The sequence below is a fragment of the Chiloscyllium plagiosum genome, chromosome 3, assembly GCF_004010195.1.
Source record: "Chiloscyllium plagiosum isolate BGI_BamShark_2017 chromosome 3, ASM401019v2, whole genome shotgun sequence".
Classification (NCBI taxonomy): Eukaryota; Metazoa; Chordata; class Chondrichthyes; order Orectolobiformes; family Hemiscylliidae; genus Chiloscyllium; species Chiloscyllium plagiosum.
The window spans coordinates 39,036,927-39,062,321 of record NC_057712.1 but is presented as its reverse complement, the minus strand read 5'-3'; the positions used below and the strand labels follow the sequence as shown (position 1 = coordinate 39,062,321).

General features: G+C 41.5%; 2 protein-coding genes across 10 annotated transcripts in view; one reads left to right on the top strand and one right to left on the bottom strand.

The window, feature by feature from the left end:
* fbxo16 (F-box protein 16) overlaps positions 1-12,980 on the bottom strand; it is a 58,353-nt gene extending 45,373 nt beyond the window's left edge. For 5 of the 7 annotated variants that reach the window (XM_043680357.1, XM_043680391.1, XM_043680400.1 and 2 more), the window contains exons 1-3: positions 12,882-12,980; positions 10,822-10,958; positions 8,123-8,158 (exon numbers count right to left, since the gene is read on the bottom strand). In XM_043680357.1, coding sequence (XP_043536292.1) covers positions 8,123-8,158; positions 10,822-10,917 — 132 coding nt within the window. In that variant the 5' untranslated portion in view covers positions 10,918-10,958; positions 12,882-12,980. Of the gene's footprint in view, positions 1-8,122; positions 8,159-10,821; positions 10,959-12,084; positions 12,125-12,151; positions 12,299-12,881 lie in introns of those variants that run through there. The other 2 variants (XM_043680374.1, XM_043680365.1) reach the window with 2 other exon arrangements.
* Positions 12,981-13,094: 114 nt separating this feature from the next.
* LOC122542503 (frizzled-3) overlaps positions 13,095-25,395 on the top strand; it is a 106,726-nt gene continuing 94,425 nt past the window's right edge. The window contains exons 1-2 of one of the 3 annotated variants that reach the window (XM_043680313.1): positions 13,135-13,166; positions 24,307-24,371. The gene's annotated coding sequence lies outside the window, so the exon portion shown is untranslated. Of the gene's footprint in view, positions 13,167-24,306; positions 24,372-25,395 lie in introns of all 3 variants that reach the window. The other 2 variants (XM_043680304.1, XM_043680324.1) reach the window with 2 other exon arrangements.

Genomic DNA, 25,395 nt, shown 5'->3' with positions numbered 1-25,395 from the left:
ATTGTGGCACAAAGAAATAATACAATCTGAAGCGTGTTGAAGAACATTGCCAGATCTTCAATAAAACAGAAATGTAGCTCATGAAAGCCACAAGTGCATTTTATGATGGTTGAGGGTAAAAAACTGAACTGATCACCGAGAGTTTCAGGCCATAACCATTTGAGTAGCTTTGTGTTTCTGTAGCACGTACTGTGAAAACAGCTATCAGAATCTGCCACATAATGCATAGAAAAGCAACCAAAGAAGGAGTCAACTTGGACCCCACCGGAGGGCCGCTGGCCTGGGCTTGACATGTACGCTCAAACCGTCAGGAAATATATAAATGCCAGGTTCATCAGCTGTACCCACAAGGTAGAGCAAAGCATCACCCGTTCACAACGCAACACCATCCATGCTCTCAAAACCAATCACAACACTGTCATCAAAGCAGCAGAGAAAGGAGTCATCATCATTCAAAATAGAAGATTACTGCAAGGAAGTGTACTGAAAACTGAACAACCAGAGACACTACAGGTAACTACTGGCTGATCCGACCAAACAGCACACCTGTGAACTAAACACATTGATCAGGATTTTGGATTCAGTCCTTCACAGTTCCCTACATGCAATCATCCCACGTACGTCTCGCAACTTCTACTGCCTTCCAAAGATGGTGTTGCGTTGTGATTCGGTGATGTTTTGCTCTACCTTATGGGTGCAGCTGATGAATCTGGCATTAATATATTTCCTGACAGTTTGAGCATACATGCCAAGTCCAGGCCAGCAGCCCCCCCAGTGGGGTCCAAGTTGACTCTTTTTTTGGTTGCTTCTCTACGGATCCCTGTGATGATTGTTCCGGTTCGTCAATGGGCTCATTGGGATCACTGCTGGCATCTTGAAAGAATTCCCAGAGTCTCATTTGTCTGATGAACTCCTCCGTGTCTGCTGCAAGACCAAGGGGGTCCATTTTGGTGGTGAGACCCCTGCTAAGAACTTCAATCTTTTCCGGTCGAAGGTTGTGGTCCGATAAGTTGACAATCGACTTCCCTGTGGTGATAATGTTTTCCACTATGGTGCTAGGGTGGGCTTGGCTATTGCTGGTGGTGATGCGAATTTTCTCCAATTTCTTGTTTTTGCTGTGCATGTACATGGTGTAGTTTTGCCGCCTTGTCTATTTGGCAATGTCCCGTAACTGTACTGCTGTATCCTGAGTGCAGGCTGAGAGTGTGGACTGCATCTCACTTTCAAGGTTGCTGCGCCTGCTGTAGAGTTGGTGCACGAGATGATTGAGGAGTTTGCGAGAGGTGCAGTGGCAAAGTCTCTCCACGTAGTCTGTGTTATAGATTGACCTGAATTGGTTCATGATCCGTAATCCTTTTGGGATCATTCCTGCTTTCCTGCAAAAACTTGATGTCTTGTCAATATGCGCGATCTTCTTGGGGATCTTCTCCACTTTGAGCCAGCAGCTAGTGGTGTCGATGGTAGTCATGATTTGGAGATGCTGGTGTTGGACTGGGATGGACAAAGTTAAAAATCAGTACCCATAGGAATGGCCTCAACTGGGACCTTGGCTTCATGTCACACTACAGGTGACCTCACTGCACTCTACACATACACACATACATACACAAACAAAACCTCTCTCATATGCTCACACATTCACACCCACACACGCCCCTTTCACAGACTTATACCCCTTTCACTCACACACATACACATACTGTCTCACAGACACTCATACCCAGCATACCTCCCCCAAACATACATACATATAAGTTTGTGGGGTGAATTTGTATTTGCAGAATTAATTTTATTTTGCTCAAAAACTGCATGAATTCATGGAAGGTTCTGTAATTTTGTTTTAAGATTAGAATCAATCTGAACATTGGGGCACAGACAGCCTCACAGGCACCTCACACCTTCAATGCATTATCTGAGACACCATGGCACCTATTGTTAAAGTTCACTTGAGAATGTAACTTTAAAAAAAAGTTCTGGGATTTACAGATGAAAGAACTGAAACTAACATGGTCATTCTAAAAGATGAGAGACTTAGTAAACAATTATGGTCTTCTTCAATATATAACTTCAGTTGTGTCACACTGCAAACTTTTGCTGTAAATCCTGTATCTTATGATCTCATACTCGACAACCACGAGATGAAGGAGCAGCACTCTGAAAGCTAGTGCTTCCAAATAAATCTGTTGGTCTATAACCTGGTGTTGTGTGATTTTTAACTAAAATTCATGTACTCCATTACAAATTTGTTAGGTGGGCAGAATGTCTCATTTAAAATCAGATAGGATTCTGTAATTTGGATACATTTGGGAAACAATCCTGTGCATGTTAAGAATAACTTCAACAACCAATCTGAGACTATCATTTGGGCTCACAATATGGCTCACTTACATTTACTCACTCAAAGCTATGCGTATTCATATATAAGGTCCTGTCCTTTGCAAGTAAAACAAGTGTCCAGGAATTTTACCTTTTCTGAAGTAAACTCAAGTATGGAAAACAATATTTTTCTGATGCATTTCCATGGCAACATCTTGACCAATCAGAATTGACTTGCTATACAGTCAGCATTATTTTTCATAATGTATAATTTGTTGCTCCTTTTTAAGTTTGATATTCTTGTGACTGTCCTGATCAGCACAAGATGAATACCTTTTTTCTAAATAATGCTCAAATCCATTCTACTAAGCAACTGTTTATGGGTAAATAAAATGCCTGACACTAGATAAAGCAACATGGAAAGACTACTATGGCTTCAAGCAGTATACAAATGAGGGTGATGTGGCTATTATGAATCTTGTCGTCTGTTTTTCCAAGTACTTGCTTTTGCAGAGAGGTGCCAATAATCTGTTCCTTCAAAGTTTATGTGGCATGCTGTCTGCATACAATGACCATTAGGTCAAGTGGTAATCCTCATCACACAATATTTACCTTCTGGTTTGTCATGATGGATCAAATGTGGACAGTACAGCAGAGTGCCATAAAGCAAATACATTGTTGCTGTTGCCAGGATACAGGACACTGACCTATACGGCACACTATGGTAGGACCAGCTGGACCTTAAGGCAATGAAATCTTTCAGCTGCAGTGTATTTGAAGGTTGACATATGGTGCCCCCAAAGTGATGTATGGCCAGTGGAAGCTGGTAATCCTCTCAATACTGTACACTTTTTGCTTTTGGTTCTTGTAAAGTATTCTGTTATCCTGGAATTCAGAGCCTTGGTGATCTCTGTAACGTAACATGGATGGCAAAGGGGTAGAAGCTGCAAATATCACCTGGAAAAAAACCTGACTCATAAAGGCTAATGATTACAGTCAGCTTCATAGCCACTGTAGTAAAATCTTCACTCCACTCTGAGGTAACAGCAGATGGAAGACATTTATGAAAAAGTCCTTTGTGAAGTGAAGATATTTGAAACATTGCTTCTTGCTGAGGTCAGGTTGGAGAATTTTCTCTGATACCCTGCATGGACAGGGCTTCCTGCTGAGAATCCTCCTTCCCTCTCCAATGCAACCAGCAGCTTGTCCTACTCTGTTTTTCTTTAATCATTCTTTGTCATGTTGCAGGCCAAAGAGAATACCTATTGCTGTACACATTTCTAAAAGGATGTAGTTGCAGAATCCTTGAAAGCAGAACAAAGTTCTTCAGCATTGCTACACCACTTTTTAAAAATTCACTTGTCGAAGGTGGGTTTCATTGGATGGACCAAAATCTATTGCCGATCCCTAGTTGTGGTGAGTTGCCTTCTTGAACCAGTGAAGTCCATGTGTTGTAGATACATCCACAATGCCTTTGGGAGAGAATTCCAGAATTTTGACCCAATATGGAAGTACATGACCATATTGAACGAATGGCAATATACTTCAAAGTCAGATGGTAAATGGCTTGGAGGGGAACTTAGAAGTGGTGATGTTACCATATGTGCTGTGCCCTTGTCCTACTAGATGGAAGTGGTAATGGGCTTGGAAAGTGCTCTCTAAGGATCTTTGGTGAATTTCTGCAGTGTATCTTGTGATGGTACACCCTGCTGTGACAAAGCATCAGCGATGGAGTGAGGGGATGTTTGTGCACATAATGCCAATCAAGCGGGCTGCTTTGCCCTGCTTTGTTCTACATGATTTATTAACTTTACAAAACTTCAGAAACCACCAAATATGTTTGCAGTTGCAGCATAAAGCATCAGAAATCAATTGTCGAAAAGAGTAGCGCTGGAAAAGCACAGCAGGTCAGGCAGCATCCAGGAAGCAGGAGAGTTGACTTTGAGATGTTGACTCTCCAGGTCCTCGATGCTGCTTGACCTGCTGTGCTTTTCCAGTGCCACACTTTTCGACTCTGACTCTTCAGCATCTGGAATACTCACTTTCTCCCAGTATCAGAAATCAATTGACAGTTAACCTGAAAGTAACACTGTTTAAAAAACACTGTTGAGAAGAGAAGCATACATTTTCATGTTTAAGAAACAATGCTACCTGGATCTTTGAAATCCAAAATAGCCACTAGTTTCTAATCAGTGTCAACTCTGGTGAATGTTACAATTTGCTCAATCTGCATACCTTTGACAGATGCACAATATCGTGGATGCTGATTTGGAGCCAAAAAGGCAGATATGGCACCAAAGTGCTAAAATGCTAAATTGTGCGACAAATCATCTGGATGTGGTCACTGTAAGACCCGTCCCTGCAGCTGAATAGCCCACCGAGAGTCAATATTCAGGTCCACACATGAAGATGGCCAATTAGTTGAGAGCCATGGTCAATTTTTAAGAATTATTCCAGTGAAAAAACAGATATTGCTGGAAAAACTCAGCAAGTCTGGCAGCATCTGTGGAGAGGAATCAGTTAACGCTTTGGGTCCAGTGACCTTTCTTCAAATCCTGGACCCAAAACATGAACTCTGATTTCTCTTCACAGATGCTACCAGACCTGCTGAGTTTTTCCAGCCATTTCTGTTTTTGTCATTATCTGGGACCACATGGCACCAATTGTTAAAGTTCACTTGAGAATGAAACTTTAAAAAAGTTCTGGGATTTACATATCAAAGAACTGAAACAAACACGGTCATTCTAAAAGATATGAGACTTAACAAACAATCCAGGTATTTTTCAATATATAATTTCAGTTGCATCACACTGTAAACCTTTGCTATAAATTCTGTGTCTTATGATCTTACACTTCACAACTACCTCACGAAGTAGCAGTGCTCCAAAAGCTAGTGCTTGCAAATAAACCTGCTGGACTATAATGTGGTTTTGTGTGATTTTTAAACTTTGTACACCTTGAGACAGATACTCTAACTCATCTTCTGGTCTCTGCTCAGTCTCACCCTTCCCCAATTTCTTCAACCACCAGTCGTTACCTTTCAAATATCCTGAGATTGTGAAGGATATTACCCAAATACAAATCCACCTTTTTGCTCTGCTGATTAATCGGACTGATTGAACAGCTGTTTATTCAAAGAGTTGGCACAGGCACAATAGGCCAATATTTTCCTTTTGTAATGTACAGTTCTATGATTCCCCTGATTTCTATTTCGTCTCAATATCACAAATACCACCTTCCACACATTCATTCACCTTTTGTTCTAACTTCCTGCTCAGTCACTGACTTTACACCAGCTGTGAAGAACCCAAGAATGGTCATTAAAAATAAATGCGAGTTAGTTTCGAACCAAGTAGTTTCTAATTGAATCAGAGAGGAAACAATGTTGTGTAATTGCGAAAGAAACGGATGGGTTAAGACTTGTAAAAAGGCAGAGAAGGGCACAGTCAAGATAGTTTGTAATCCTCAGTGGAAGTTAATGATTTTCGAGAGCATGAAGGAGTGGGGTGCTCTACCCTAGCAGAAATTAAAAAAAATTAGAATGATTAGCCACATATTATGAGCTTAATTCAGTATTAGTACATTTATTTATTTGTTCATCCACATGGATTAATTAAACATTATTGCTTATTTTTGAAACTAGTACATTCCTAGGCATGGTACGACACAGGTCAGATATAGCTTGCTCTGTGTTGTTAATAGTAAGTACTTCATCTTAAACCTCTGCCAAGAACAACCTATTCTCCAATGTAATACTTCCAGTTCCCTCACATCTGTCTTTGTGGTTTCTCACTCAGAGATTGTTATTAATATGCAAATTCCTGTGGGTATTTTTCAGCTACAGATGTAGCCTGTCTGAACTCATTCTTGTTGGGATTGTTATACACAAGGGTCAGAAACAGTAAGACAGACAATCACAGATGTGGCAAGACATGGAAAGGTACAGTGACAGAGGGGGTGATACTTTATGGCAACAGTGAAATTATACTGTTATTATTTGTTATAACTGTTATAACTTAATTATAATTAAGTTAGAGATAGTTTAGAATGACAGTCTAGTTCACAATCAGGCCATTCTTCACGACTGGCTGGGACTACTTTCACCTACAGAGACCCCAGATTTCCTTTGGTCGAGAAAGGAGTTTGTCTGGTCACTGCAGTGACATGTGTACCCATGAAACATTTTTGTACTTTTCTAATAATGAATCAGAAGGGGCAGATGGCCTGTCACCAGGTGCAGAAGATAGCAGGGATTGTTGTGGACTTCACTGCTGTCATGCACAGCAATGCTAGAAAAGAATAACTTGCTGTGGATTTTGATGAAATAAACAGCAGTTTTGCTGAAGGTTATTTGCCATGTTATTTATTATAAATTGATGTCTGCTCCTTAAGAGTAGAATGCAGCCAAACAACAAGATATTAACATTTTTGTAATTCTGGCCATCAGATTTCCCACCCTTCTGATCCATGGCCACTTTGCACCTGGGACTAGAATGTCAGTATGTGTGAAGCAATCTCTATTAGCCCTTCCCAAACAAACATAAAGGACACATAGGAGACGGGCTATGTAGTCCAGACAGCCACACAAAAGAAGCAGGTTTGTCCAAGGACTGAGCTATCATGATATAAGGGTTAATCAGTAACGAGAGACTCTTGGTCCAAGCACAGAATTAGTTATCTCTTATGACATGCCCCTCAAGTACACTAAAAAAATGGCAAGTGGGCAGTAAGAAAGTATGCTTAAACACTGGGAGGAGACTTGATGGGTAGAATTTAACACCCCTCTCCTGGGTGCGGGCTGGAAGGGAGACTGGCTGGATAACAGGGCAGGAGGTTGGAGAGCACATTGTCTATCCAAGTCCACCAAATTAGATTCTGAGAGATTTGGGGGGACAGCGAGGCTGTCAAGGTTCACTTGAGGGTCTCATCGCACCTCTACTCTGTATGCTAGCAACTCTGTAGGTCAGAGGTACATCCTTCATGGGTACATTGTGTCCAAAGAGGGACCTGCTGGTGGTAAGAGCTGCCCTATAGTAACAATCTTTCACTTGGATTTACCACAGTACTGGTGGTGCTACTAATGGCAGAAGTCAGAAATAAAAGGACAAGGATGGAGAGTGAGTCATCTAGAAGATAGTTTTCAGGTCAGTGAATAATTAGCAGACCATGAGTACATAAGGAAAGTGAATGAACATTGAACAATGAAATTGAGGAGCCAATAGGCATGAGTTGAAATGGATATTGCAGGGAGAGGGAAATATTAGATTTTTGCTCAAATTTACCATCTGGATACATGGGTAGCACTGGAAAACTTAAATTATTTAACTTTCAATTGGCAAGATAATCAACATATTTCTGTTCACATAAGAAGCTTTCAAAATCTAATACATTTGGATAAAGGCAAAAAAAAGTTCAAGTTAGTTTGGGGAAAGACATTTGAGTGTTTGTCTGTCACTTCCTAATTTTGATTGGTTAGGCAGCTATCTTTGATTTAAGCTCTCCAAATTCAAAGTGAAATACCAAAACAGCCTTAAATTAAAGTATTTACATCAAGCCAAATGTTTGAGCAAAGTGAAGATATTCACTTCATACATTGCTGTTATTGGCCACAGCAGCATTTTGAAGCTGCTCCCTGACTGAGATCAGCTGTCCCAACTCAACATAGGGATTCAGCTGTTGCGCTTCCTGATGCGTATTGTTTGTTTACTCAATTGATAATTTTTCTGAGCTGCCAAGGGACCTATTAGTCAAGTTTTGATTCAAGTTAAGACTTTTTAATCTACAAACCAATGAATGAACTTCTCACCCATTTCCCAAGTAACTCTCCCCTTTCTTCAAAGACCTGGTGGAAGAAGAAAAGAATATATTAGAATTAAGAAGTTGAAAATCACACAATACCAGGTTATAGTCCAACAGGTTTATTTGGAATCATGAGCTTTCAAAATGCTGTTTCTTCATCAGATGGTTGTGGAGCAGAATCATAAGACACAGACTTTATAGAAACAGGATTGCAATGTCATGGAATGTACTATTAAACAAATTTAGTTTCAATAATTTTAGAACGACCATGTTCATTTTGGTTCCTTCATATGTAAACTGAGAACTTTTTTAAAGTTACATTCTCAAGATAGCTTTTAACAACAAGTATCATCTCAGCTCAGATAATGCATTTAAGGTCTGTCTGTGTCCCAACGTTAGGTCAGACTGATTCTATTTCTAAAGTGGGATTGAGAATTAAATTAAAATTAAATTAAATTATAATTAAAATACAACCTTTGTGGAGATATCCAAGGCAACCCAACAAAAGTCTGTCAGTTTCTTTTTAGCACAGGTGTAAAATTTCAAATCCAAGTTGGCAGCAGAGTAGGACTCTTTAGCTGGAAGTCATCTGCTCCATTCATTTCTTTCCTTTATTTCTTTCTCTTTTTATGTTTATTTTTCTTTCTTTCTTCTTACCTACCTCCTGTTCTTGAGTATTATGAGAAGTCATCGCAAACTCCTGGCTTCAGTGTGGATTACCATCCTTGAAGTGAGGCTGTTGCAGACCCCCCTGTCTCCAGAGCCTCAATGTGAAGCCAATGCGGATTTCCAGCCTCAGTGCTAACCTCCAGCCTCAGCACAGACTCCTGGCCTCGAGGTGAAGCCAGCGTGTACTCCTGACCTTGACAGCCTCAAGGTGAAAATAGCATGGACTTCCAGCCTCAGCAAAAACTCTGGCCTCCCAGGCTCAGTGTAGGCATCCCGCCCTCAGCACAGACTGGAGGAAAAGTGCAGGTGCGCACTGGGTTGGAAGAACTATAACTCTGAATTTTTTATTTTATTATTTATCTAATTTATTCCTTTGATTTTGTACTTGTGTATGTAAGATGGCATGGCGGTCTGTAATGTTGGACTTTTTATTTCTTTACTTTTACAATTTTTTCCTAAGAATTTGTACTTCAGAATCTGTACTGGGGTACCTTTGCACCTAAGATAGCACCGTAAGTAGCAAATTATAAACATTTCACTGAACTCATGAGAGTGCATGTGACAATATGGCTAATTCTAATTCTAACTACATCTGATATCCAGACCATAAACAGCAATCTTTTTTAAGAAAGAGAAAACCATTATTTGTGGCCATGTGAGGATTAGGAATTGTGAAGAACCAACCAAGACAACGTGGTTAGCAAAATGAGTATTAGTAATCAGTGCCATTAAAGTTGCAAGCAGTTTGTCCTCAAACAATTGGATGCAATACGAATGCATTAGAGCATGTACCTCATAAACTGAGCAACAGTACAGGCAACAACTGTAAAATTACATTCAGTTGCTTAGTAATACAGAAGTTGAACAGTGCTGAAATGAGACAAGCTGTTGAGCTTTACACTCAGCACTTATTAGGACAAATGCAAGAATGCCAAATTTCAAACCATCAACGCAATTTATACTACCGGAAGATATGATGCTGATTGGTTGGAAGTTGATTGTAATTGATTGAAGTAGTGCCATGGAGAAGATAATAGAGATCTACAGGCTCCCCAACAAGGTGTGAGGCTTATACAATTTCATTTTTGTTTTGCAGAGGGTAGTCCCTGCACCTGAGGGGAAAGTGATGGGAGTCCAAAAAAGCCCTAGAGAGTGCGGAGGACTCGTCACCCCGGACATATCTGAGGAGGAAAGACGTGTCTGCGAAATGTAAGGGGGAAGGGGGTGGGCATCTGTAATGACCATTTTGGGGGTCCTGGGCAGGTTTGAGGACGTAAAAGACTCCTCTGGTCTTATCAGCATCGTCCCTTCCATCTCAACTCCTTCATACCCACCACCACCACCTCCCACCAATCATTGCTTCAGCAAAATACTCATTATTTGTCAAAAGAATTTATCAACCTGGTAGCTATTAGTACACTCAGTTCAGTAAGTGTTACCCAGAAGTAGAACCACATCTAACAAGCACCATTTTGATTTGGGTCTTGCATGAATGGTAGATACTTTGCTTATTAGGAATAACAGAAAGAACATCGGTTTGATTGATTACTCAATCATTCAGACTTAAGATTTATGTTGTCATGGATCTGTATCTAGGTCCATATAATCCTCTGTTCTAACTTTGAATAAAACTAACGAAACCTCATGTATAACAACTGACAGTGACAGAATTAAGGAATCCTTTCTCTCAAATTTTATTTCAAATACTGCTTATGCTTAGAAGAGAATTTAAGTCAAAAGGTGTGAAATAAAACTTCTTCCATTTAATACATTTGGATGGAGTTGTATGTCAAACAGGTTAGTTAGCATGAATATAATAGCAAACTATTCTTTCCTGGCAGCACCTTCCCATGTTACATGAGGATTAAATAAGAACAATTTGGCTGATCACCTCTTATATACAGCCACTTATTGCTCATCATGATAAACCAACTCATTGAATAGACATTGAACAAAAAAAGTAATTACCATACAGCCTGTTTACCATGGTTTTTACAAAACATTTCTCTTTGGTAATATAAAGTCACATTCCCTTGCCTTGTCATTAGTGGGCTGGTGGTTCAGGGGTGTCCATGTGCTCATCTTGGTCTGCATTTTAGGCCCATTCATGATCTTGGATGGTGCAAATGCCATTTTGAAATCAATTCCTTCTGGTGCAGAGTCACTCAATTCAACTGGAATGTAAAAGGAAGAACAACAATGCCTAAACCATGTCATAATCTAACCAAGAGCCAATGATTCTGACTCAAGCATCTACGTGTCAACCAGCCTAATTTAACAGATGGTTGTAGTTGCTGGAGGTTAGTCATCTCTGCTTCAGGACATCCTTACATAAATTCTTTAGGGTAAATACCTCTAATCAATTTGTTCAAACATGTTAAGACACACATTTGAACTAGCACTTTAACTGAGGGCTCCTAACTCAGTGACAGGAACACTACCACTATGTCACAAGAGGTCAGTTCCACAGGGTACTGTCCTAAATCCAATCATCTTCAGCTACTTCATCCTTGATCTTCCCTGCATCAGAGCAATAGGGAAAGGCTGAAAATGCTGGGGCTGTTTTCTCTGGAGCATTGGAGGCAGAGGGGTGACCTTATAGACGTTTATAAAATCATGAGGGGCATGGAGAAGGTAAATAGACAAGGTCTTTTCTCTGGGGTGGGGGACTCCAAAACTAGAGGGCATAGGTTTAAGATGAGAGGTAAGATTTGAAAGGGACCTAAGGGGCAACTTTTCCATGCAGAGGGTGGTTCATGTATAGAATGAGCTGCCAGAGGAAGTGGTGGAGGCTGATAAAATTACAACATTTAAAAGGCATCTGGATGGGTATATAAATAGGAAGTGTTTAGAGGGATATGGGCCAAGTTCTGGCAAATGGGACTAGATTAGGCTTGGATATCTGGTCGGCATGGACAAGTTGGACCGAAGGGTCCATTTCAATGCTGTACATATCTCTTTGACTATGACTCTGCATGGTCAGAAGTCAGGATGTTGATGTTTGTACAATGATTCAGCACCATTTGCAATTCCTCAGAGTCCAAGGGCAGCAAGACCTGGATAAAATTCTGGTTTGTGTTGATAAGTGGACTTGTACCGTACAAGTGCCAGGTATCCATCTCCAGCAGGAGAGATTCTAACCATAACTCTTTTATGTTCAATGGAAATACCATCATTAAATCTCCTATTATTAACATCTTGGGGTTACCATTGACCAAAAAATTGAACCGCATCAGTCATTTAAAAATTGTGACTACAAAAGTAGGCCAGAGGCTAGGAATTCTGTGGTGAGTAACTCACCTCCTGTCTCCCTAATGACTGTTCACCATTTACACGTCAGGAGTGTGATGGAATATTCTCCACTTGCCTGGATGGTTGCCACTTTAACAACATCCAGTAAGCTCAATACCATTCAGGACATAGCATCTTGTCTGATTGACATCTCAACCAACATCTTTAACGAGAAACCCAGAAGCTCAGACCAATGCGTTGAAGCTGTGTCCAAATCTCCCACCTAGTGAGAGATGAAATTCAAATGAAATTTGGAATTGAAGCTAGTCTCAATAATAACAAAACTGTCATTGATTAGTTATAATAAAAACTGAATCTGCCATTCTAACCTGGTCTGACAGACGGGATCCCAGCCCCACAGCAAGGTGGATGACTGTTAACTTCTCTGAAATGGCTGAGCAAGCTGCTCAGTTCTAGGTTTGTTGGGCTGGGTAACAAATGCTGGCCCAGTACGCCCATATCTCACGAAAGAATGAAAAGAGAGACTATTTCAAACCCATCCAAGAGGCAGTGGAAATCTTATGAAAGTCAGGGAGACGAGGCACTGCTGCCATCGAAAACCCGAGTATCTAGTAGCGGCCGGCTGCAGACACTCGTCAGTACAGTAAAGGAAAAGGAGCCAGCAGCAATTTTTTAGGAACAATTATCCCCTTCCCACCCCCTACCTCTACACTGGCTCGGAGCCAAGGGGGACAGATCCACACTTTGGGATATCAGTTTGGGGGTTAATTGCTACGCCATTATTTGCCGGCACCATGTTGGATCGCGGATTATTTCATGCCACCCTGTTGCTGTCATTTTCTCACCTTCCTTCAGCTCATACAGCTAGCTACAGGCGCCATCTCCGGTTTGGCCTCGCTCGGTTTCTATGGCAACAGGTTCCCCTCACCATCTTCACTCGCCGATGGCCGCCTGACCAATACCATCGTTCTTTCAGTGTCACGGGGCCAGGGGTGCAGGTACGCGTTGCCGGGGCAATGAGCATCGTCGTTTACCATTCGCCACGTCCTGGTAGCCAATCAGGCCTCGTGTCGGAGGCGTGGTGCTGCTGCCGACGAACGGTCGGGATGGAGATCGGTTTGTAGTGAACGGTGAGAAGCGATAGCGGGGGGGGTTTGTTCGTTGTACGTGTGGCGACGCGGAACAGACAAGGATAAGGCCGAGATATGCAATGACTGTTAGATTGTAGCGGGGAGCTAGATCCTAGGGGGTAGCGCCGCCGCAGTTGCGGCTTTCTCCTGTCCTAGTGGAGGGGGGGAGTGGGAGTCTTTCTCCATTCACCGTCACCCCCCCCCCCCCCCCCGGGCCAAAGTAACACCCGGCTCCAACCGGTTTCGACTTAAACATACCCGGTCCCGGATTTTCAGTGTACATCTTGAATGGCCGGGATGCATGCTGTGAGGGCTTTTAATCTTTGTTAATTTGTTTACATGTCTGCATCCTCTCTTGCTGAGGTTGTGGAGGGTGACGCTTCGACTTGTTCCGTTTGTATACCGGGGGAAGGCTGAGTTTCATTCATTGTGTATCCTTTCAGCTCGGTGTTACCTAGATTTTTTTTTCTTATTCAGCAAGGAGATTATTTTGCAATGTTTCTTTTCTATTTAATTTCTTTTCTTAAAAAACAGTCTCCGGATCTCTGTTTTACTTTAAGTGCATTTAAAATAATTTTCGAAATGCGGGGAGCTGTCAGACAACAAAAGAATGGACATTGCAGATGTTGAGAATCTGGAATACAGGCTTTGGAAACGTTTAGGTGATGCTGTGCCTGTATCTCGAAATGTCACAGTAATATATCCGTTCTTTCAGTCTTTTTTGTACACCCGTCCCTCAAGTTTGCATATAAGTTTTGGTCTTGATTGGGCAGAGGCCATTGGGTTGAATAAGTTAGATATGTGAACACAATAATCAGGTGTTTTTGCTGTAAATGCATTATAGTTTGTTACTTCCTTTGTGCTATTGCAGATTGGCTACAGAACCTTCTGGTGGGAGATGAAAAGTCAGAGGTTATGATCTGTGTTTTTAACAACAGGGAAAGAAAAAAATAGATGAGATCCTCTGGGCAGAGGTGAGGAGTTAGGATAAAACTGAAAATCAAGATGTTGGAGGTAGTAACTTTAATATTATTCTCAACATCAACTATTAGTGAGCATAGAAGAGGGGGTTAGAGCAGATGGATGGTTGATGTGATGTAGGAGCGAGGGCTTTTGTTTCCTGGACATTGGGACCACTTCTGGTGGAGGTGGGACCTATATTAGTATGAGAGTTTGCACCTCAACTGAGCTTGGACAACTTTCCATGTGGGAGATTTGCTAGTATTGTTAAGCAGCGTGTAAACTAGTTTGGTAGTGGAGGCAGTCATAGAGATGTACAGCATGGAAACAGACTCTTCGGTCCAACCTGTCCATGCCGACCAGATATCCCAACCCAATCTAGTCCCACCTGCTAGCACTCGGCCCATATCCCTCCAAACCCTTCCTATTCATATACCTATCCAAATGCCTCTTAAATGTTGCAATTGTACCTGCCTTCACCACTTCCTCTGGCAGTTTATTCCATACACGTACCACCCTTTACTACAATTTCCAACCCCTTCCAGTAATATGGTGAGAAGAGCTGTATACAAAACTCCAGTTGTGGCTGAACCAGTGTCTTATATAGTTACATCATTTCATTTAGATTCAGTGCCTCCTCTAGTGAAGGCAAGCACCTCATATGCCTTTTTTTATTTACCACATTATCTGTTGACCTAGCTAACTATTTCATGGATATGTGGACATGCACTTTAATGTCCCTCTGCTCCCTCTACCCCTGTCAATTTATTATGTATTCCCTTGCTTTGTTTGCCACCCAAAATGCATTATGTTGCACTGCTCAGGATTTGCCACTTTTCAGCCCACTGAACCAAATCATTTGCAGGATGTTTTCCAGGTTGGGGCTGACAAGTGTCAATTAACACGTCTGTCACACAAATGCCAAGCGATAACCATCTTCAACAAGAGAGAATCTAACCATTCTCCATTGACATTCAGTGGTGTTACCATCACTGAATTCCCACTTAGAATTGCAAATGCTGGAAATCAGAGACAGAAACAGAAATTGTTGGAAAAGCTCAGCAAGTAATAGAGATTTACAGCATGGAAACAGACTCTTCGGTCCAACCTGTCCATGCCGACCAGATATCCCAACCCAATCTAGTCCCACCTACCTACACCCGGCCCATAACCCTCCAAACCCTTCCTATTCAGATACCCATCCAAATGCCTCTTAAATGTTACAATTGACCCAGCCTCCACCACTTCCTCTGGCAGCTCATTCCATACACATACCACCCTCTGCGTGAAAAAGTTGCCCCCGAGGTCTGTTTTATATCTTTCCTCTCTCACCCTAAACCTATGCCCTCTAGTTCTGGACTCCCTGACCCCAGGGAAAAGACTTTGTCTATTTATCCTATCCATGCCCATCATAATTTTGTAAACCTCTATAAGGTCACCCCTCAGCCTCCGATGCTCCAGGGAAAACAGTCCCAGCCTGTTCAGCCTCACCCTATAGCTCAAATCCTCCAACCCTGGCAACATCCCTGTAAATCTTTTCTGAACCCTTTCAAGTTTCACAACATCTTTCCGATAGGAAGGAGACCAGAATTGCATGCAGTATACAAATGGCTAGTTCTCCCTGTATTCAGTGAGGCCTAACCTTGCTCACCAGTCTCCCATGGGGAACCTAGTCGAACGCCTTACTGAATTCCATATAGATCACATCTACAACTCTGCCGTCATCAATCCTCTTTGTTACTTCCTCAAAAGTCTCAATCAAGTTTGTGAGACATGATTTCCCACGCACAAAGCCATGTTGACTATCCCTAATCAGTCCTTACCTTTCCAAATACATGTACATCCTGTCCCTCAGGATTCCCTCCAACAACTTGCCCACCACTGACATCAGGCTCACTGGTCTCATGAAAGTAAGTTTTGATGGAACAGAATTGGAAATGGAAGGTAGAAACTTAGTAATTGAATCTGTATGGCATTGGATATGAAGGTTAAAAAGACAAGATTTGGCAGTACTTGAGGGTATATGATTTGATGAGTTTAATAAATAACGCAGGAGAGCTGAGCACAGATCGTAACATGGCAGTATGATATCTTAATTATCACAGAAGCATGACTTAAACAGAGACATGAATGGGAGTGCAACGTACCTGACTTCAGGGTTCTGGATGTAGGTTTGCTCGCTGAGCTACAAATCTTCTCAAAACTCGCTATGACTTCATGCTTTTCAGATATGATAGAGTAGGGGATTGAAAAGGAGTGGGTACTGACATTTAGTTGAAGAACTGACATTTAGTTTGAGGAGCACTGATATGTTAGAGAGAACTTCAAATGAGGTGAAATGGATTGAACCAAGGAATAAAAAAGGAGCTGTCACAATAGATCCCTAAGCGGTCGGAGGCAATTAGAAGGGAAATATATAGGTAGCTCTCTTGGGTGTAAAAAGAAAAAAGCAGCAATGGTAAAGAATTTTAAATTACCATAATATTAACTTGGATAGTTTTAATGTAAAAGGAATGAGAGTAAAAAATTCTTGAAGTACATTCAGTCGAACCTTTGAGCTGGTATGTAGCAAGTCCAACCGAAGAGGATGTGCTTCTCGACTTAATTTTAAAAAGAAGCAGGGCAGGTGGAAGAAGCAGCATTTTGGTGGTAATGATCATAATTTAGTTGCTGTTTTCCATTACTATGTCAACAGTAAGAACTGTGCTCAAGCTAAGATAGAACTCAAATTCCTGTTCTAAAATAACAGGAAGTGTTGGAGAAACCCAGCAGTTCCGATAACATATGTTAAAAGGGAAATGAGAATTAATGTTTCAAATCCATATGACTGTATTTTGTTCCAAAGAAGAGTCAGAAAGTGTTGGTTGAAATGGAAAAAAAAACAGAAAGCAATTGCAATTCTTGAAAGAATATTGGTAAGTAAATTCAAGACAAATGCGAAGATGTTTTACGAATACTTTAAGAGTAACAGAACAACTAAAGAAAGTGTACAGTTCATAGAAGTCTCAAAAGGTATGTAGATGTAATAATATAGATATGGCTCTTAATGAAAACTTACAAAAGAAAGGGTTAATGCAGACATTGTATTTAAGGAGGTGTGTGAAATATTTTGTGACAAATGTGGGAATGAGGAGATATATAAGGGAATAGTATCCTTCAAAGTGATGGATTACTGGAGCTAGATGAACTGCACCCCCAACTGTTGGAAGAAACTAGACAGGAATAGCAGATGCTCTGACCATTTTCCTATCTTCACTCATTCAAAAGTGCTGGAGGATTGGAGGGCTAATAATGTTGCATTTTTAAAAAATATTTTTATTAAAAATATTTTCTTTACAAAATTATAAAATTACAAAAATATGAAAATGTAACATTATAACAACAAAAACAATAATAAACAATAAAGTAACTACTATACTACTGTACAAAAGAACTCACAACTACACTCATTACGCATCAATAAATAAGTAAATAATGCCTTCGAGAGCATCGATCATTAAATCCACATTTGTTTGAAATTCTTCCTCTCGGGACATTAGGCTTATTAAACTAAACTATCATGGTGAGACAAAAACCTGAACTAAAATGGCTGGCAGATCTGCTTCCAAATAATTCAGAATGGGCTGCCATATCTTTTAAAATTGTCTGTTTTCTGGTGCAAGAAAGTCCAAAGGAATGTGTTCTGTAATTAACTTATGCCACACTGACAGACCTGAGAAGTTCTCAGACACCCAGCAAATCAGAATGTTCTTCCTTGCACAAAATGTGAGGATGCTAAAAAGTTTTCTTCCATGTACGTCTAAGGGAGATAAATTTGACAAACCCAGAAGAGGAGAAAACAGGTCCACCTTGACTTCAGTCCCTAAGACCCTCTCTATTACTCCTGCCACAGCGCACCAATATGTACAGAGCCTGTGCCAGGACCACAAACAATGAATGAGAGTACCTGTATTTATTTTACATTTGGGACACATTGAAGATGCACACTGTTTAAATTTTGCAAGACGGTCTGGGGCCAGAGGAGCCCACTGAAGAATCTTTAACTGTATAGTATCGGTTCTATAACATATTGAAATCTTCATTGCATTTTCACAAATGTCCTCCCAAGTTTTCGGAGTGATCTCCACACAAACTCTCGTAATCGCTCGATATCACCTGAGGAACCTCTTCCGCAACAAATGATATAGAGTACTCACTGAAAGATTGCTCTTCACCTGAAGCACTCTGTTTTCCATATCAGATCTATAACACTTAGAAGCACAGTCTCTTTTTAGATAAAATCTCTGATCTGAAAAAGAACACAAGAGGTCCTTGCTTGATAATCTATACTTACGAGTTACTTGATCAAATTACATTAACGTTTCATCTTCAAACGGGTCATCCAAACAAGAGGCTCCCCTATCCACTTAGGACTTCAACCCAGGATCCATCGTCCCTGGCTGGAAACCTGGCATACCAACTATGGGAGTATGGAAAGATGTTTTAGACACATTACATTTGTCTCATTGTCCTCCATACATTGACAGTGTTAATAACTATTTGATTGCGGCAGTGTTCTGCGACTATCCTCACTTTGTCCAGAAATAACAGGTTAACAAGAGGACGCTTTGCCTCAGAGGCCTCAATGTTCAACCATATCGACGCCAAGTCCTCACAGGCCCAATCACACTGAAAACATAAAAGAGAGCTCAACTGTTATCTTCTGACGTCCGGGAGACCCACTCCTCCTAACCCGTGGGGCATTTGCAATTTTGTAAGCTTGATAAGAGGCTGCTTGTGGCGCCAAATAAAAGAACTAAACTAACCATTTAATTTCTGAAATGTTTGTCTCAGAAAAAGCAAGGGCAGCATCCGCAGAGGGTAAAATAAGTGAGGAAGAACATCCATTTTAATAAGAGCAACTCAACCTAGCCGTGATATTGGAAGGGCCCTCATCTTTGAAGTCTTCTTTAATCTTGTCAAACAAATGAACAAAATTAGCCTTGAATAACTGATCAAAACTAGGGTTAACCAAGAGACCCAAATGAAGAAAGCTTCCCTGTACCCACTTAAAGGGGAACCCACCTTCATGTCCAGTATTCCCCAAGACATCGCATAGGCTTAGCCTCCAATTTTGAAAAATTTATCTTGTAATCTGAGAAAAAGCCAAATGAATTAATACATTCTATCAACTGGGGCACTGAAACTGCTGTATTCAAAAGAAAAATGAGAACATCATCCGCATGTAATGTGATCTTATGCACCTTTGACCCTACCTTTGGGGCAGCTATATTAGAGTACCCACGAATAGCTCTGCCAGAGGCTCAATCATCAAAATGAAGAGCAAAGGTGAGAAGAGACAGCCTTGCCGACTGCCCCTACCAGTGTTAAAATGATCAGACCATATACCATTAGTGAGAATTGCTACCAGAGGATCAGTGTAAAGGACCCTTACCCATCTAGTAAACACTTCACCCAGGCCAAACTGCTCTCGGGTATAAAAAAGGTATGGCAATTCCACCTGGTCAAATGCCTTCTCCGTGTCCAAAGAAACCACCAACCATTGAACTGACAGTTGCTGGCACACTTCAATCATGTTAAGCAGTCTCATAACACTATTAGAAGATCTGCGACCCCATTCATAAAGATCGTCTGATCCTCCTTAACAATAAAGGGCAACACCCTTTCCAACCTCAATGCCAGAGTCTTCAATAAAATTTTAAAATCAGAGTTTAAAAGCGAGATGGGACTGTAAGGAGCACAGTCTTCCGGGGTCTTGCCTTTCTTGAGGCTAAGAGAGATATTAACCTCTCTCAAGGATGGTGGGAGGCAATCCCGACTGTGTGAATAGAGGTACGTATGTAGCATTGCTCCTGATGCTATGTTTACAATTTTTTTATAAAACTCACTGGGCAAGCCATCAGGACCGGGCGCCTTTCCACATTGAAGTTGCCACACCACCTCCTGTATCTCTTGGGCTGTTAACTAAGCACTAAGGAGTGACACTTGTTCAGCAGACACACCTAGAAGATCCAAATTCATGAAAAAAGACTCCCACTTATCCCATCTGTCCTCACAGCATTCAGACTGGTAAAGTTCAAAGTAAAACCTCCAAAACACCTCATTGATCTTTTTAGCATCGTAAGTAAGAGTCCCATTCCCTCCCCTAATAGAAACAATAGACTGGAAAGCATTCTCCCTGACCAAATATGCCAAGTATTTACCTAGCCTGTCACCATCCTCAAACATCTCTGCTTTGCAAAGGCAAGTTCCTTCCTTGCTGTATGCGTTAGCATGGAGTTTAAGGTGGATCAAAGGGCTGTGATCCGCTGGAGCTTAGTCGCTGATGGTCTACTGTTATATGCCGTCTCAGTTGCCTTCAGTAATGCCTCAAGCAGATGTTGCTGTTCTCCATTCTGTCGGTTCTGGCTGGCAGAGTATGAGATAATTATCCCTCTAGCATAGGCCATAGTGGTCTCCCAAAGAATGGACAGATTACTAGCTGTACCTGAGTTGGTGATCAAAAAAACTTCAAATTCCCTAGAGAAGTATTCTACAAACTTGCTGTCCTTGAGGATGAAGGATCCACTTGCCAGTACCTTGAGCCCATTGTAACACCCTTAATCTTAACCATTAAATACACTGCTGCATGATCAGAAATGGCAATATTCCTAATCAAACAGGATACCACCAAATCTAAAAAAGCCATGGGAGTTATGAAATAAGCAAACCTTGTGTGGCATTTATGAGGATTGGAAAAGAATGTAAAATCTCTGCCCATAGGGTGTAAGTGCCTCCAAATGTCTACCAACCCCAGTTCCACACACACATCACCCAATTGCTATGATTGTGAAGAAAGCTTTGGGGGGCCTTTGGGATCTCCACCCAGCACAGGATCCATAAGGCAAATAAAGTCCCCCACCCACCCACCAATAATAATATGCCATGACGCCAAGGCCATCAGCTTAGTGTATCAGTCAGAAATTTAAGAAGGTGGGCCAGAGGGCAGTAGACATTCAAAACGCCATATTCCTCGCCTGGAAAGGGCCTTAAGAATAACAAACTTATCTTCTAACACAATCTACTAAATTAAATGGGAGACCCTTCCAGACAAGTATTGCAACTTCTCTGCGCTTGGTACTAAAAGATGAGAAAAACACCCAACGAAACCCACCTGCTGTAACTTCAAGTGTTCCTTATCATTGAGATGAGTCTCCTGTAACGGGGCAACAGCCACCCTCTCCTTTCTAAGGCTCGACAACACCTTTTTCTTTTAACTGGCGAATGAATCCCTCCAATATTCCAGGTGCACCATTTAAGAATGCTGCTAACCATGATCCTTTACAACCACCTTTGACCTGCAGAGAGGAAGGATTCGTCTTACAACACACTGAGCATACTTAAAAGGAGACTCGTAGAGCCTATTTACAAAAAAGCACAAAAAAATCCAACTATAAAACACAAAAGGCACTTAACAGGGGACTCTACACCCTGGCCACAGAGGACGCTTACATTTCCCACACATGCCACCATTCCCACCTTTCAGCTTGAGCAGCACCCCAAACCCAAGCAATGAAAGAAACCAAATAAAGGGCATTGTAAACACAAAGGTATAACAAAAACAGTGAGCACGCTGCTCTCCCCACAAAATATCAATACCACTCCAGCTCAGAGAGAAACAAAACCCACCAACAACAGCTTCTTTGGGAAAAGAGTGAAAGTACAAGAAATAAAAGCAAGACAAAAAAAAACCCAGACACTGTTGTCCATGTCAATAAATACATCAATGTTATTTTAAAGTGTCCAGGAAGTTTTTGGCTTACTCCAAAGAATGGAACAACTGCACAGTCTCCTTGTAAGTAGTACGAAGCACCTCTGGGTATCACATTGAATATTGAATCCGAGGTCCTTCAACCTTCTCTTAACCTCCTCAAACAATTTCCTTTTCTGGATTTGGAGATGCCGGTGTTGGACTGGGGTGTACAAAGTTAAAAATCACACAACACCAGGTTATAGTCCAACAGGTTTAATTGGACGCACACTAGCCTCGGAGCGTCGCTCCTTCATCAGGTGGTAGTGGAGGGCTCAATCCTAACACACAGAATTTATAGCAACAATTTACAGTGTGATGTAACTGAAATTATACATTGAAATTTCTGTTAAGCCTTTCATCTGTGAGAATACCATGACAGTTTCACTTCTTTCATGTGTAAATCACCAAACCTTTTTCTTTAAAAAGTTGCATTCTCGGGTTAGCTGTTAACAATGGTGATAGCTAGACAATGTGTTGAAGGTGTTAGCACCCTGTGTTCTATGCCATGGTTTAGATTGATTCTAATCTAAAAAGTGAGATAACGGAGTTTTACATGATTTCATGCATTTTTTGAGCAAAGTACAATGTAACCCTGCAAGTAGAAATTCACCCCACTAAATATATGTGTGCATGTGGGTCTTTGTCTCTCTGTGTGTGTCTATCTATCTGGGTTGGGGTTGTGTGTGTGTGTAGTGAGCGCAGAGTGTCTTAAGTCTGCGAGAGGGTGCATGTGACAGTGTGTGTCTGTAAGAGTTTGTGGGTGTCTGTGTGCGCGTCTGTCTCTGTGTGTCCGTGTGTGTGTGTGTGTGTATAGGAGTGCCTGTGTGTGTAGGAGTATCTGTGTGTGTGTGTGTATAGTGCAATGGTGGTAATCTGTAATGTGACATGAACCCAAGGCCCGGTTGAGGCCCTCCCTATGGGTACCGAACTTAGCTATCAGCCTCAGCTCGGCCACTTTTCGCTGCTGCCTGTCCCGAAGTCCACCTTGGTGGATGGTCACCCGAGGGTCTGAGGTCGAATGTCCTGGACCACTATCTGTCTCATTCTTGGACACATGCATCTCCATCAAGGATGGACACCTCAGCACCGCACTCTATCACAAACCCACAGACAACCTCACAGTGCTACATTTCTCCAGCTTCCACACAAAACATATTAAAACAGCCATCCCCTATGGACAAGCCATACGCGTACACCGGATCTGCTCAGATGAGGAGGGACGTGACAGACATCTGGATGAATTCAGGGATGCACTCACAAGAACGGGGTACAATGCCCAGTTCCGACGTGCCACAGCAAGGAACCGTAATGACCTCCTCAGGAGACAGACATGTGCTGCAATCGACAGGGTACCCTTCATTGTTCGGTGTTTCCCAGGAGCTGAAAAACTACGCCATGTTCTTCGTGACCTGCAACACATTATCAATGAGGATGAGCACCTCACCAAGACCTTCCCCAAACCTCCACTACTTGCTTTTAAACAACCACCAAACCTCAAACAGATCATTGTTCGTAGAAAGCTGGCGGACTTTGGGACAGGCAGCAGCGAAAAGTAGCCGAGCAGAGGCTGATAGCTAAGTTCGGTACCCATAGGGAGGGCCTCAACTGGGATCTTGGGTTCATGTCACATTACAGGTGACCACCATTGCACTATACACACACACACATACTCACACACACAGACAGACAAAGACCCACATGCACACATATATTTTGTGGGGTGAATTTGTACTTTCAGGGTTTCATTGTACTTTGCTCAAAAACTACATGAATTCATGTAAAATTCTGTTATCTCACTTTTTAGTTTAGAATCAATCTAAACATCATGGCATAGAACACAGGGTGCTAACACCTTCAACATATTGTCTAGCTATCACCGTTGTTAACAGCTAACCTGAGGATGCAACTTTTTAAAGAAAAAAGTTTTGTGATTTACACATGAAAGAAGTGAAACTGTCATGGTATTCTAACAGATGAAAGGCTTAACAGACAATCAATTTTTCAATGTATAATTTCAGTTACATCACACTGTAAATTGTTGCTATAGATTCTGCATGTTAGGATTGAGCCCTCCACGACCATCTGATGAAGGAGCGACACTCTGAAAACTAGTGTGCTTCCAATTAAACCTGTTGGACTATAACCTGGTGTTGTGATTTTTAACTTTTCTGGATCACTGCCATAGAAAAGTCCTGGAAAGGCATTATCTTAATTCCATCATAGGTCACCGTTGTTAACAGCTAACCTGAGGATGCAACTATTTAAAGAAAAAAGTTTTGTGATTTACACATGAAAGAAGTGAAACTATCATGGTATTCTAACAGATGAAAGGCTTAACAGACAATCAACCTTCTAGATGTTTCCATGACTCTCTGCTTGTCTCTGTAGCATTGAAATCGTATCCGAACCCAGCAGGATCGCTGACCCTGACCGGATCTGTGCATTGCAACCCGGTGAGCTCTGTCAACCTTCACTCGGTCTGCCTCGGCACCCCAGCCAACCAGTCTTCAAAAAACCCTGCTGGCTGCCCAACTTCTACTCCCTCCAGCAGGCCAATCATCTGGATATTTTTTCTTGAACCTCTATTTTACAGGTTATCAACTTTGCTCAGTCAGGGCCTGAACCTTTTTCTCAAGGGCATGGATCTGCCCCGCCGAGGACTCCTCAGCCTCTGATGCTGCGGTCTGCTGCTCAACCTCTTCATCTCGCTTACCAAGCCCTTCCAACTCCTTCTCATGCTTTTGCAGCATGGTTAAGATGGACTCCAGTTGATTATAAGTCTCTTCCCTCAACTTCAGATCAGCTGTTGGATCACTCAGAGTTCCTCCAAGATGTTCTGTTGTGCAGGCATTTCTTTCACAACTGCTGAGGGAAGGCCCACCCACTGTTTTCGAGTGTTGAGACTTGGCCGTTTGCTTCCCCTTAGTCATTCTCGCACGCTTGGAAAAGGATTTAAATGGTGTTTTACCATTTAACAATAATTTTTTTTCTGAAAAAAACTAAGGTGGGGAATGAAAAAAATTAATTCCTTGGGTTGGGATGCAGATCTTAGCAAGGCTGATCTATTCAGATTGCTGCCATTTTGAATCCCCGTTGCATTTTAAAAAATGGAATGAAGTATAGTCCAAAAAGTTATAGCCCAGTCTATTTAATTTTGATAGTGGGAAAAATATTTAAATCAATTCTTAGACACAGGACTAACAACCATTTAAGCGTAGAGTATTTGAGGATAGTCATTCCACTGACCAAGTCTGACCAAATCTTCTTCAGTTACTTAGCATCTTCCTCGCAGCCTCCTTGGGTCATTCATGAATAGGGAATATTAACACTTCCTTCCTACATCCACATCATTGATACACAATTTGAGCAACTGCGCCCAAGTAATCACAGTAATCCACTTATCTCACAGGCTAATGACCTGTAAATTTCTGTTTGCTATTTACTGCCTGTAAGCTAATCCTTAAGTCATGTACATTA